General features: G+C 37.2%; 1 protein-coding gene and 1 long non-coding RNA gene across 2 annotated transcripts; one reads left to right on the top strand and one right to left on the bottom strand.

The window, feature by feature from the left end:
• Positions 1-18: 18 nt before the first annotated feature.
• On the top strand, positions 19-6,330 carry LOC103713095 (uncharacterized). The gene is made up of 7 exons (XR_016398099.1): positions 19-168; positions 2,451-2,518; positions 2,636-2,927; positions 3,128-3,209; positions 3,292-3,373; positions 4,856-5,038; positions 5,988-6,330. It is a non-coding gene; the product is annotated as an uncharacterized LOC103713095 (long non-coding RNA).
• Positions 6,331-7,911: 1,581 nt separating this feature from the next.
• On the bottom strand, positions 7,912-14,213 carry LOC103713096 (uncharacterized). Its single transcript, XM_008799881.6, has 5 exons — positions 13,520-14,213; positions 12,177-12,280; positions 11,264-11,440; positions 8,933-10,824; positions 7,912-8,350 (listed from the first exon to the last, which is right to left on the bottom strand). Exons 1-5 carry the CDS (start codon positions 13,687-13,689, stop codon positions 8,201-8,203), a joined length of 2,493 nt encoding a protein of 830 aa, XP_008798103.4. The 5' UTR covers positions 13,690-14,213; the 3' UTR covers positions 7,912-8,200.
• Between the last annotated feature and the right edge of the window lie 360 nt (positions 14,214-14,573).

Genomic DNA, 14,573 nt, shown 5'->3' with positions numbered 1-14,573 from the left:
CGAGAACGAGAAGGGACCAAGCGCCACTTCACTTCCACTGTTCGGAGACGAGCGAGAGGCAGAGAGAGAGCGGCGATGGGGGAATCGAAGACCGTCCATGCGGCGCTGGTCACCTACGTTTTCCATTATCTCCCTCCTCACCCTCTGCCCTCCCTCCGTCATCCTACTGTGAGCTCTCCTCTCCTCTCCTTTTTTTTTTTTGAAATCCCTGAAGGGCGATCCGAATGCTGATAGATCGGATGCTAGAATTGCCCTTCTTTTGATGTTCTTTTTTGCTGATTTTTTTACCGCTTCTTTATCTTTTCTTGAGATTCGTTGGGCACAGAAAGTTTAGTTGGACGGTGATGCGAGACGGATTCTTGTTTGCGATGCCTATCAACTGACTTCTTGGTTTTCTTTAGATCATGCCTTCTTTACTGGTTTTTTGGTACCAAGAATCCTTCTTTTCTTCAGTTTGATGTAGTTTCTAGGGAAATGCCAAGAGATTATCTACTAGTTTCTCCGCTTCGCGTTTTTTTTCTTTTTTCGCCTTTTTTCCGTTTCTGTTTTCTTATCAAAAAATGACACTTTTCGTTTCTTTACTTTTACCTATTTTTAAAAAAAAATATTTGGAATGACTAGAACTGTCTCTAAATCACTCTCTTCTGGGGTAATATATCCGATTTATACAAAAAAAAAAAAAAGAACACTCTTTTCTAGACCTTTTTTTTCCTAGAACGTAGTTAGTTTTATTTTAGGCAGTTTTATTTTAGCAAGTCGATTGATCTAAGGGAAAGGATGGTTCCATCACTTCATCAAGATCACTAGGTTCTAAAAGCCATTGCACTATCAATGCACAACTGCACAAGCTGCTCTCAACTATACCATCACCATTTCCAATAGGTACTCCAAAGACAGGACTGAAACCTTTCCCATGGAGCTTCTGATTAGAGTAGAATATCTAGGCCTCCAAATCTTCACTAGAGATGATGGTGGGTTCTGCAAAGGAGTCAAAAATTAAGGCAGGAGTTGGGAGGAAGTAATGGAATGCAACTAGGCTTTCTGCTAATAATATTAGCAAATGATTTTAATTTTTTTCTTATTGTAGTGTAGATTGGCTCGTGCTTTTTTTCATTATCTATTAAAAAGTAAATGAAAATAAATCTATTTATCTAATCTTTAAAATTATTATAATAAAAACATAAATATGTTTATTATCAATCACTTTGGTTCTATCAAGTGCACATGGAAGAAAAAATGGGAATGCCATATGAAGGATTTCAGGATTGATTGCTTTATATAGAAATAGCATATGATGAGCACGAATAATTTGTAATAGCTGGTATTTGTTATAGCTGTCTTTTCCACAAAATTTCGCACAGTTGAAACAACTTTTAGAAAAATTTTAAAGTAAATATTTTCGTTGGGATTCTTTTGCAGCATCTTTTCATTCCCAAAGTTTTTCTTTTCTTTAGTAACTTCTGCTGAAATATCCAAAAGGGCCCAAAAAGGTAATAATTGTGGCCTGGAAATCTTATTTTATAAATTTTCACTAGCTTTAAGCATACTTGATACACAAAGAAAGATCAGAAAAATAATTACTAAGTACCCTCAGCAGATAATACGCTATATTCATTGCACTGATGGTTGATTTTAGTTGTTTATACGTGCTGAAATGAGAACAAGCTTCCAAACTCCTGTAAGGATGCCATCTAGCCGGTTCCAAGAAAACACGAGTGGAATTTTCTTCTGGTGTAGCTTGAAAATTGTGGAGTGCTAAGTGATGATCGGTCTTATTATATATTGAAATTGAAATTGGTCATGTCAAGATGCTTGAAACTGGCTTTCTTTTCAACAAAATGTGTTGTTCAAATAGAATTCATCGTAAGAAATTAGTAAGTAATTAATCAGATTTAGAAAGACAAGTTTTTGGTACATTATCAAGGTATATCGCCTGAAGCATTTGTTGTTCAAATAGAATTCATTGTAGGAAATTAGTAACTAATTAATCAGATTTAGAAAGACAAGTTTTGGTACATTATCAAGGTATATCGCCTGAAGCTTGAGATAGACCAGTAACCTTGATGAACTGCTTCTCCTTCCCGGAAAAAGCAAAAGTTGCATCAGCTCATTGCGAAGTATGTTGAGTCCATAGAAAACTTTCATGATGAAATTTTTATAACAGGGATCACTAGCAATTGCTTGTACCTATCCTTGACACTCAATGATACCATGCAAATACTTGCTTTATTTGTTGGGCACTCCATTTATGGAGTCTGAAATCATGCCATGGCCATATATATAAAAGTTTGAGCACTTAACAACTTCGAAATTATTGTGTTCAGGTAGCACCGGTAGCCTCCTACTATGAACTGGATTTAAGTGCTCCTCTGTATTTTATCTTTGCCTGTTGCTTCCTTGATTCAAGTGTTGGCTTGCTTTAAATGATGTTCTATTTCACTTTCTGCCAGATGGATTCTATATTTGCTGGGGATGCTTGGTGTGGGTCCCATAGTCTATACTTCTCCTGGGTACACAGGTAAATTTTATTTACTCTTTCACAGTTGCTGTATAAAAGATATCTGAGTGCTGGTAAAAATATAATTTCCTTTCTCATGGAATTCTTTTTAGCTAATAGACTCCTTTATATTTGCAGCTTGCACTCTCTATACTTGTGGCTGGACTTCTCTACATATACATCAACTATGACTGTGATAGACAAGACAAGGATTCCGCAGAACAAATGGGAAGTGTTTGGTTTGGGGAAAAGCTCCATCAAAGTTTTCTATCCTCTGCGTGATTCAGTTTTCAACATAAATTATCTTGCATACTTTTGCAGTATAGTGTGGTGTTCTTCTGACTTTTTGTGCTGAATTTTATGAGATTGTAGCATCCTATCGGACCACCAGTGGGGAAACAAAAGGCAGCCTTCTTCTCACTTCTGGCTGGTAAATTTATTTGGGCTCTACTTCTGATATATTAGCATTTTTAATAAAATATTTTATTAAGCTTCAATTTGTAATATTGGGAATGGTCTGTATCTGGGCCTTTATCTTAGAAGAACGTTTTGCATTGTGAGATATTATGCTTTGTTAAATAAATTTGGAGGCTTCTGGCATGAGCTTTACTGATTTCATATGTCGGGTAGGTGGGGTTTGTCTCGTCACTTCCACTATGTGCCTGAGATATTAGCTGCATTTTGCTGGACTATGCCGGCTCTTTTTAATCATGTAAGCATCTTTTGATGTGGTATCAATGCTCTTCAAGATAAACATTTTAAGGAAACTTCTAATATGGTTGGTTCCCTTCCAGTTCCTGCCTTACTTCTATGTGTTGTTCTGATCATTCTCCTTTTCGACCGGGCAAAAAGAGATGATCACCGATGTTCATCCAAGTAAGCAAACAGAACCTAATTAATAAATGATTGTCTTTTGGTGATTATAGCTTATCATTTATTTTAACTCCATAGTCTTGGCGGCTTTTAGTGAGCCAGGGTCTTGGGAGGGGTGGACTGGGAACAAACTAGCCTTTGTTGCAATTTTTTTGCATAAAGTGGCTGCCCCAAGAGTTGAACCCGCACCATATCATGGCATCTTTTACTGAGAAGAAGGAAAAACATGTTTCCCATGCGTGCATTCTGTTTGTTGAGCATGCAATTGTGCAATTTCAATGTTTAGATGATAGATACTAGTTTTACCTCGTTGGCTGCATGCTGTATGACTGACTGATTTTATTCCCAGATTTCAAGGTCATTTGAAATTTTTGTTGGCCCTCCTTATAGGAGCATATTTATTATTGCTGCTTTCATCTTTCACTGTGCCATAGTCATTGTGCCTCTGCACCCCTTAAGGGAATAGATTGGCTATCTTGCCGACAACAAATTTTTCTGATGAACTTCTGTGAACTGCTGGATATGTTGGAAAACATCTGTTCTGCCTTGACTGCTACTTCTGAAGGCTGATGTTCTCACACTACAGAAACTAGTAGTAGTCTATTAATTTGCTATTAATAGTCTCATTTAAGAAAATTACGTAGTTCTTTGCTTTTATGTATGGTTATCGCAATGCACTCATTTGTGCAGTTGTAATTTGGAGGTCAGAACAAATATCCATGGTAAGAAATTAGCTCACCTAGAGGACAAGCTGATAGCTCCTCTTATTAGTTCTGCTGCAGCCTTTCCTGTGGTAAATTTTGTAGTTTTCTCGTCTCTTGAGAGAACACATAGAAAAGCCTAACTTCCCTCTTGAGATGTCTGCATTTATAGGGGACTCATGCTATGTACTGGTAGCATTTCATTCTTACCCTGAACTTTGTCGATGTATTCTGACTGGTACGGGTACTGAAACATGTACTGTGAAAAGGTGCCTCACAGGATTGTACCTGTGATCCATTGAGTTTTCTTGGTTGGTAGGCACAATAACAATCTTCACTTACAGTAAGATCAGCACACCAGGAGGAATGGTTTGCGAACTGTTTCACCCTGTAACATCATAATGTAAGTCGTGAAGTTTCATGCATGCATCCATCCACAAGGATACATATGATGCATATATGAGCCTCTAGTCATTGAGCTATAAGTTGGACATCTTGGATGTGGTTAGTTGCTTTTCATTTTTTTTTTCTGTTTGCTCGATCATATTCCCTTCATGAAATGATATATGGTGGTGCCCTCCAGTTGATTCTATCAGTGCTTCACTGCTGCTTTGGCTACACTTAAATGTCAACAAATATGGTGCATTGGTCTGTCTTTCATATATAAGTTGATAGGCCGGTCTTATTTGTCTAACTCAAGCAGATATTTTCAAGTTTTTTAGGGTTTATAAATGATCATGGGATGAAACATGGTTAATATCTGAGTTCTTGGTTCCATGTACAGGTTATCCGCAATGGACAGTAAGAAAGCTTTTTTGTTTTTTATTATATATTTATTTTTCATGAGAGACTTAATGGTGCAAGCCATGGGGCGTCAAGCATCCGTCAAAGCAGCAAATAGTTTGGGAGCATGGTCGCATGTAAGATGTCAGCAGCAATGCTTCGGGCCTTGGAGTGGTATTTTTAGGTAACCTGTTTTGGATCCAAATAAGGTCAATTACTCTCTGTATAACAATCAAGCCTTGTTCCAGCTTTGTTTAGAAAAATAAAATAATAAATAAATAACTAGCTGGGTTGATTATGGATATTCAAGTATCTAATAAACCTGATGGGACTGCTTCTGATGTTATTTTATTTTGATTATCGTAAAAAATTTTATGTATCTTTCATAATTATTTTGGGTATTCCTCAATTTTTTTTAAAAAAAATCCATCAAGATATAATCAGAAAAATAAGAATCTCATGAACATATTATAATGAAGTAACCATCATTTATGTAACTTCAAGATTTTCTTTTTTAGTGATTAAAAATGTTAGAAAATATAGTGGTGCCCCTGAATATTATTTTTTTTATCTGCTTATTTTATAGCATGACATGGTAAGAGGGGATTAGTGCAATTCGTGAAATGTTATAAATCACAGGGAGCCGAGCCAGTTGTTCTCTTATTTTTGTAATTAAAAAATATCAAAAAATAGAGTGGTGTTGCTGAAACTACTTCCTTGTGTGTTCAGTTTTCGGTCTTACCTGGTGAGAGGAGATGTGCAGTTTATGAGATATAGGACTTATTTGGTTCGCAGAAGAAAAAAAAAATGTTGAAATATTTTTTGTAAAAATTGATGTCCATGTGATGCTTGAGAAAATAGTTTTTGTATATTTGGTTGATCGATTTTTTTGATAAAATTGTGTAGAATACTTATTATGCTTTTAAAAATAAAAAAAATATTCCATTCTATTAAAAAGTTTAAGAGTATATTTGAAAAAAAATAATAATTTTTAACTGATAAAAATTGAATTTTTTTTTTCCATTTAGATTTTTTACAATAAAATATTGAACTCTTATTTTTATTTTTTAAAAAATCAATCAAATATAATATTTCTTTTTATTCATCTTATTTGTGATTGTGGTTCACAAAAGGTTGGGCCACCAGTTCAGCGCCACCTCAATACCACATCATCAGAAGCGAGAATGGATATCGCTATAATGTCTGGCTGTAACTTTCATCCGTTGCAGTGCCCCGGTCAATTAAAAGTTCTCGGTCGGAAACTTCTCGCCGTCGCCATTTTTGACTGGTTATGTTTGGTTCGGAAGGTCGCACTTCTTTGGCTTATCTTATCACTCTGATTGCCCCACATGCGAAGGAAGCAAGAAAGACTTTGCCGAATTGACTCCTGTAAGGTAGGGACAAGTCATGATAGCCTCATGATTGAAACAAGGAGGAAGAAACATGTAGTGAACAAAAAAATAAAAAATAAAAAAATATTATATATGTTTTAAAGAGAAAAAATAAAAAAAGCTGTTATGAATTCACCATATTTGGGTGGATGACTATTTAGCTTTCACCTCTTGGATTTTTCTACTTCTTGGATTTTTCATCTTTTGTAACTCTTAGATGTGTCATTTATTTCTTAGGGATGTCTACATTTATCCACATTTTCATCTTCTCTTGTTTTTTAGATGTCTTGTCATTATGATTATCATATCTCTTCGTTATAATCCTAGAACTATAAAAGAGTACTTTAAGGAGGATGAGATGTACACAGTGAAAAGAAAAAGAAAAGTATAAGAAAGAAATAAAAAATACTATCAGCTCTTGAAGAACTAATTTTCTATAATTTCTGTCTTATTTATTTTTATTGTTTCCAATTTTTTTATTTTTTATTTTACGGCTAAAATATAATTTTTTATGGAAACAAAATTTTTATATTTTATAGAAAAGAAAAACTATGTAGAACATAGAAAGGTTTAATTTTCAATGGCTAAAAAATAAAATATTTTTTTCTAAAAGTATATTTAAGTTTTTATTATAAGCATAATAAATATTTTATATAATTATTTTAAAAAATAAATGCTCAACCAAATATAAACTGTTATTTTCTAAACATTGTATATCTAGATATTAATTTTTTGGGAAAAATATTTTAGTGAAGAATTTTTTTTTTTTTCCAATCCAAACAAGCAATTGTAATGAAAACGTCAATTATAATTCAATGATGTACACATCTCTATTGCTTGTTCGGTTCTCTGTTTTGGACTAAGATTCACGCTTTAAATACTTTCAATATTCATCTGGATCTTTGAACTAATAATTGACACGGCATCATCCAGAAAAATATTGGAGAAAAGTTGACTCATTCCTTGCAAACTTTAATGAGATAATTGCTTATATGACTGCTCGGAAACTTCTGTCACCAATCAAATCTATATAACGAAAGAGAGAGGAAGGGGAGAGGAGGTAGGGTTGACAAAATTGCAGTATACTTCTTTCTAAGATCCGGTTTCCCTGAAATCAATGTATAACTGCCATCATCTCTCTCTTCTTTCTAGATTTTTTTTTTTCTTTTGCTAGTACGGATATGAGCTACTTTCTAATAATTTACGAGAATTTGAACGGACATTTCATACATCGTGCATACAAATACACTTAATAAAATCAGAAAACAAAAGGCTTCTAAAATTTCTTTCAACACCTTTGTCTGAAGCTAAAAAATGGTACTACATTTTGTTCTAAAGGTTGTATGCTTAAGACGCACATCCCCTGTCTACTCTTGGCCAATACCTGGAATTTTTTTTTTCTAAAAGAAAGGAAGGGAGACTCAATCATTCTTTAATTACCAGGACCCAGATACCTGAAATGCAGCATCCCAAATTCGAACACAGGTGTGACCATTGGGACAATCCCCAATTAAAGTCATATTCGTTAAAACTTACCACTAACATCATATTCAAGAACCATGGTATTATTTGCAGTAACTTTGTATCATATTGCAAAGATCCAAATATTATGTCCAGCAAAAAAAATAAGGAAGAGGAGGAGGAGAAAGCCAGACTACTTTCAAGATTTCTGTTCATTGGTATAATTTACTCTAGATATTATAGAAACATTCGATTACAAAACAGCAGCCTACTACTGATGTAACTGCACCCTACTTGTTCACCAACTTAAGGGAAGATCTCATCAGATAATGGTTTTTCTTCACTATCAGATCTTCCTTATGAATGACACTGGTATATACATTGCAAATAATGTAAAGAGGTTGGGAGGGGGGAAAGGCCTAGAGATTATTCTTTTATTCTTGGGCCATGGAAGAATGGTACCTACAACTTGCATCCGCATCTATCAACTCATCTCACATCTCACATAATATGTTGCTTATCTTCCGAAGCTCCTTGAGAGCTGAAATGGCTGTAACTTGCCCTTTGCCACCAAGAATGTTGTTTGACGAGTTCTCCTGCGATCCAGACTGACCCCGATCCTGCTGGAAGACTGCCTCGATCACCTGAACAGCCCAATAATCATAATTATAATAAATGCAATAATGGGGATCTGAATCTTCCTGCAACATTCATCTGCTGCTTTGAAAGATTGCAATGTCCTGACTAAGAGGAAAGCAAAATAATTTGTCACTCTTGCTAAGGGCAGTTCCTAAAAATTGACATTGTTGACATGCATGCACATTGCATATATGTTGGTGCACAATTATCATTATCTTTCCCAAAAAACATTTAATAATATGTTTAGCAGAAAATGGATGTCTTTTGAATTTAGAAACTGTAACTGCTGAGCCAAAAATGAAAGTTCTAAACAACCTGATGGAGCAAAAAAGCAGAAAAGGTATCTGAGAGAGAGAGAGAGAGAGATGATATTGGCACTGAGAATTTATATGGAATATCGAGTATGAAGCTCTATGCTATTTTTACAAAAACAGGACTCTAGCACTAATAAATTGCAAGTTTATACAGTCAAATTTCGAAAAAATCCATTTACTCTAAGTACTAAGCAATACTCAGACAAAGAATCATAGAATATAGAAGTGCAGTGAAAAAGAAGATTACTACAATTCTAATCACACATGTATTACCTGAATATTCTCGAGCATGGATTGCCCAAGGTTTTTCAAAGTGCCCATCACTTTCATGTCACCAAGATCCTTCTTCCTACTAACCCCAGAATTACAGCACCCATCAGAAGCTGAACTGCCTAAGACATCCTTATTTACATTTCCAGCACCAGGGGATCTTTGCAAATCCTCACTTCCTCCCTTCTCAACATTCCCTTCACCAGAGCCTCTACCGAACTTCCAAAACCACTGAAATTTACCAGAGAGCGGTCTTCGTTCCCTCGAAACTGCTACCTGTTTCAAGGATGCATCTGTTTCAGGCATAATGGTGGCAGGAGCAGTGGTTACAGAGTCTTGAACTGGTTGATTATCGTCACTGTGATTGCAGCATTCCTCCGCACGAATTATTTCTTCATCATTATCACCAATAAATGAATTTGAGGTAACGCTACTTTTTTCCGAGTCATTCTCATGATCATTGCCCATGCTATTATTGGGACTGGTAGCCATGGAAAAGACTGAAGAATTCTCTCCACTCAAACATGCCTCTTCAGCCATGCAGTCCGACATCCTTCCGATAATATTTTTATCAGCCGGTTCCTCAGGAATATCGTTACCTGCATCTACTTCCACAGAGACCGACTCCTTGTTTGAAATACCAGGAACCTCCTCACATTCTGACTTACCATGATCCGCTTCCGAATTCATACCTTGAGACAAATCATCCAAGAGCCTACGCCTAACAGAAGACCGAGATTCCTTTTTCTCACTCCCAGGCTTTGTTGGAGAAGGATCTGATTCTGTCCTAGATAGATCACATCTTTCAACCAAAGCCTTCTTGATTGTTCCACCCAAAACTGAATCATAGTTACTCCCCTTGAGAAGAGGTTCAGCCTTATGCAACACTCTCCATTTCTCTTCCCAATAACTATCTGGTAATGGGTGGAGTGGAGTCTTGGGAGAAGCTAAACTGGTTGGAAGACTATAACCTCTGCTAACCGCCAACTTATTCCTGTCAGGACTTCTTTGCGATGAAGACGAGGAGAAGTTTGAATCGAAAGCAAGAACCTGCAATGACTTGGCCTTTTCTATCAGCTTGTTTATGTCAACATTCTTAGGGAAGTTTAATAACCTCTGGAGACAAGAAGTAGCATGTTCGGTGGCTAGGAGTGAAGACCGCAGGTGAAGAAGCACCGATACAGCCATTGCTGCAATAAATGCCCCTCGAGGAGAGGATAACACCTTGAAACTATATTCTGCATCATTGTCTATGCATGTACTATTGGGAGAAGAAAATAGTTCATCCCAAATTACTAAGAGATCATCAAGGGAAAATTCACGTCCAAACAGAACACGCAGCCATCGGAGTGCAAAGTACTGAGGTTCCACACCAAGCTCAACAAGATGACTGTGAAGAGATGAGTCCACAATTGAGAGCAAATGATACAATGCAGATGAGGCTTCAATTATAGGAGGTAATCCTGTGCTAGATCCAATGGCAGGAGAGGGAGAGAAAAAATCTGCCATGGCAACCACGCCATGAGCCCCATTCATCAAGCCATCAAACATGCAATAGGCATCATGTTCCATAAATCTATCAGCTAAGACAACACCTAGCTCACCTTCTGCTCCATAAGCATCACTTAACAAAAATATGTCCCTTGTGTCGGGATCAAGGTCATCCAGGCTGCTAACTGTGGGTGCGCTTTCTTGGAAATCACAGTCTTTATCAGATACTGTGTCCCAGTTTGTGAATTTTGTTAATCCATAATTGGAGACAAGGTCACTCTCTGGGAAAGATATCCCATCGAATTCATCCTTAAAACAATTTTGATAGAGATTTTGCACTCGAGACAAATGATCCAGGTCAACATGAAGTACATATACCAGAGGAGCCAACAGTTCATGCATTCCTACACAAAAAAATAGAGGTCGGTGTCATTTAGTATAAAGATCAAAAGGTCAACTTTGAAAAATGACCATATATGATATTAATAACTTTTGCTTGTTCACTATGTTTTCAATATGATGCCTACTCTGAGCTGGAGACAATGAAATCACACCCAGATCTTAAACAGAGCCGGATCAGATATAATGCAAAATCAGGAACTATATAAACCTTTCTAGGAGGTATTCTATCTTAAAATAAAGCCTTGCAAAAATATAATTACTTACCATTTTCATAAAAAAATCTATTTTCCCCAAAATATTATGTCATGTTTAAAAAAAAAACAATATTAAGGCTTTCAACTGATAGTCAAATAATCAAGAACAATTCAAAGATCGACCTTCCACTTTGTAATCATCTTTTAGATATGCATATGCAACAAAAGCAAAGATAGGTCAACTTGCCTTGACGATATCCATACTCTGGATGATGAAGACACCATAATAATAGTATTCTTCTTAACATAGCCTGGCATGAAGGTGTTTGAAGGTAGCTATCATCTTCTGGATACAACCGTGACAGATCTTGGTTGAGCATTCTATCCAATTCAGCATTTCGGAAGAAGCGGCCCCATGAGCTGTCTGCAATGATTTTATGCAACAAGATCGGTAAAATATTTTTTGAGAAAACAGAATCAAAGGGTGGATCAGTTTTGCAATAATGAGATCAAAGCATCTGATTTCTTATTTTGGAATACATAGCACAAGTTACTAATTGTGGAATTCCATAAGTCTTACCATAACAGTATTCTCGGAGTAAACGGCATGTATCATATCTAGACAAGCTTCTCATGATTACAGATTAAAGAGTTGCAGCCTTCCAGGCACATCAACAATATAGAAATCATGCTAAAGTGGTGTTAGTGATTACAATCAATGGGCGTTATAGGTATGAATGTATAATGGCACAAAAATTAAAAGATTCGTTCAGCACGGAAATTTGACTGTTGTTCAGAGCTTAAGTGATGATCACAGCGTGAGAATTTTTTCAAAGTTAACATACAAAACGGGCATCATGAAAAATGATGATAACCAAAATAACCGTTTTCAGAAGGCCGATTGTAGGTCCAAAGGTCAGATATGAGGAAATGGGTTGGTTTAAATCCAAGCAGGAAAGCGTACAAGTAAAAAAAATAAATAAAGTTTTCCAAAGAAGCTAGAGGCAGAATAAACTATGAGCTTTTCAACTCATGTGATAATATAGGAAATGGGTAAAGCAAGGAAAGATAGTTTATGCTGGGTTTTCTCAAGTAAAATGAGCATCATCTATGTGGCTCAGAGTAAATTTTCAGAAGCATGAGCAAGAGAGTAGATATACCTGGGTCTTGTGACAAGGGATTGTCCATGGCAATATCTGGAGACCTGTTTCCATCTTTAGGAAGATGAGGATCGATTAGAAGGCGACGCCTCAGGCTGGCATATCTGTGAAGGGGGAAACTTAGTAAATATACATATCAGGCAGATCCAGCTAAGTTACAAGAATTGCTTATTTTTGTACACAATAAGATCAGAAAGACAGAACATACCAACATAGGATTGATTCAGTGACACAAAGCAAACAATGAGGAACAGCAAATAGAAATGCAGGTTGTGCTTTAATTATAAAGAGCCAAAGTGAAAAAACTACCAAGCTATTAGCAGCAAATTTAAGATTTAATACTTACCGTTTGGGGGGAAAACCATCATTGCATTGGAAAAAGAAAAAGGCAGAAGAAAATAATAATGCTAGGCTCTCATACAGGAGTGGCTCTCAACAAAAGAAAAGTAATTAAGCTAAACATACAGGATTAGATTATAGACATTAATTAAGCTAAACATACAGGATTAGATTATAGACATTAATTAAGCTAAACATACAGGATTATATTATAGACATATATAGTGATCTTCGCAGAAAAAGGAGTAAAATCTATTCTAGATAGCAAAGTCTTGGCACACTAGAAATGTTGCTGCTAAACTTCTAATACTCTTACCACCATCCTGCTCAGCAAAACAACAAAGTGCCAACAACAGTGAAAATCGTTAAATCGACTTAGGTAATCAGAGATACAAACAGCATCAAGGATAGCAAGTTAAGTGGAGGGGAGAAAAAAAAAAGAAACAGATCTAAATCACGCAAGACACCAGGCACAGTGAAAAGCTTAACATATGAATTCAAAACTGGTAATCAAAACCTCATATTCTTATGGATACACAAGAAAATAAATTAGTTGTATAAGTTAGAAGGCATAGCCTTGAGCAGATCTCCAAATTTAAAAAAAAAAGGAGGCTATAAAAATAAAAAATAAAGACCTAGTATGCCATTCCACTCCTGAGATGACAGTCGGGAAATTTTCTCTAAACACAATCCAAACAGAAGTCGATCAAACACAGAATGCGACATGGTTCTAAAAATCAAAACCTCATAAAAATGTCAATATAACAAAAGTACCCAGGAAAAAATAAAAAAAGCTTATCGAAAGCTCTTTTTTTTTCTTTGAATCAAAAGCTTATTTTTTATGTGCTTCAACGCGTTAAGCCTTATCAAAACAAACCGGAATAATCACTACCCGTACATGAAAACCATAACAATCTGCCACAGAAGGGGAAAAAAGGGATTTTGTCACAGGAAATCGAGTCCTTCAAAAATCATAGAGAAGAGCTTTAAGTGTTCAATCTCACCTCCTCCTAGAATCTGCCGTGACGCGCCGGAGAGCTTCGATCGAAGCCGACGGCGAGCTCGGCAATATCCCGAGATCGATACGCCATCGGACGCTCCGGAGATCCGAGAATCTCTTCCGGGGTGGGAGCGAGGGCTCCGGCAATGGAGCCCCGATTGGAGCCGAGGACATGGCCTTTCTTCCTTCGATCCCCCTCCGAGACCCAGACGCCCTATTCGACGTTTCCTCGCAAGAAAAGGAGAGGAGATAGGGAAAAGGGTATACACAGGCTAATAAAGGAGGCACCTTTGAGGCGAAAACAAGGCTATTTTGTGAAGGAGAAAATGGAGAGATTGAGAAGTGGAGACTGGAAAGGGAGATAACGGGAATTTGTGGTGAGGGGAAACCGGGGAACGAAAAAAGTTGAGACCTTTGGGGAAAAGATCAAAATATGAATGCGTAATTTGGGAAGAGAATTGGGGATTTTAGCGGAAAAGAGACGGGGTTTAGATGGGAAATGGGGCCATTTGTTCCATTGAGGTGGGGAGGAGACGAGATGGGGTGGGGGGAGGACTTGGCATTCAGAACTGGGAGTCGTTTCCTTTCTTCCCTTAATGGCCTGTTTACTTGGCCTCATTTGGTGAGCGAGACTCCGGGGGAAAAATTAGGAGTTTTATTCCTTCACTCCAAAAAAAAAGCTCCATGTTTTCATTATCATTCCTTTTATGGACTCTTTTAGGACTCTTTTGCTTTTGCCACCAAGGTAGTAGCCTGGTGGTAAGGGGGCGATAATTCCGCCCAAGTTGCCCGGGTTCGAAACGCGCGGGCGTCGATTAAATTAGGGGACCGGATGCCCCACGCCCCGCTGGCTTGTTGGCGGTTATGCTTTCCTTCCACTTGTACCAAGGTGGCGCTGGGGTGACGTACCCACACGTGAGGCGGTGAATCCTGTGGGGTGAGCCCACGGGTCGGGGAAGGCACGCGAAAACCTGCGAAAACCTGCGACCTGTATCGAACATTCTCTGGTGGAAGGGGGGCCCAGTAATGGGGCTGCTACGCGGGTGGGCTGGTCCCTC

Source organism: Phoenix dactylifera, chromosome 12, assembly GCF_051530095.1.
Source record: "Phoenix dactylifera cultivar Ajwa chromosome 12, Ajwa_hap1_PhDact_Kaust_v1.1, whole genome shotgun sequence".
NCBI lineage: Eukaryota > Viridiplantae > Streptophyta > Magnoliopsida > Arecales > Arecaceae > Phoenix > Phoenix dactylifera.
This window is presented reverse-complemented; position numbering and strand designations above follow the sequence as displayed.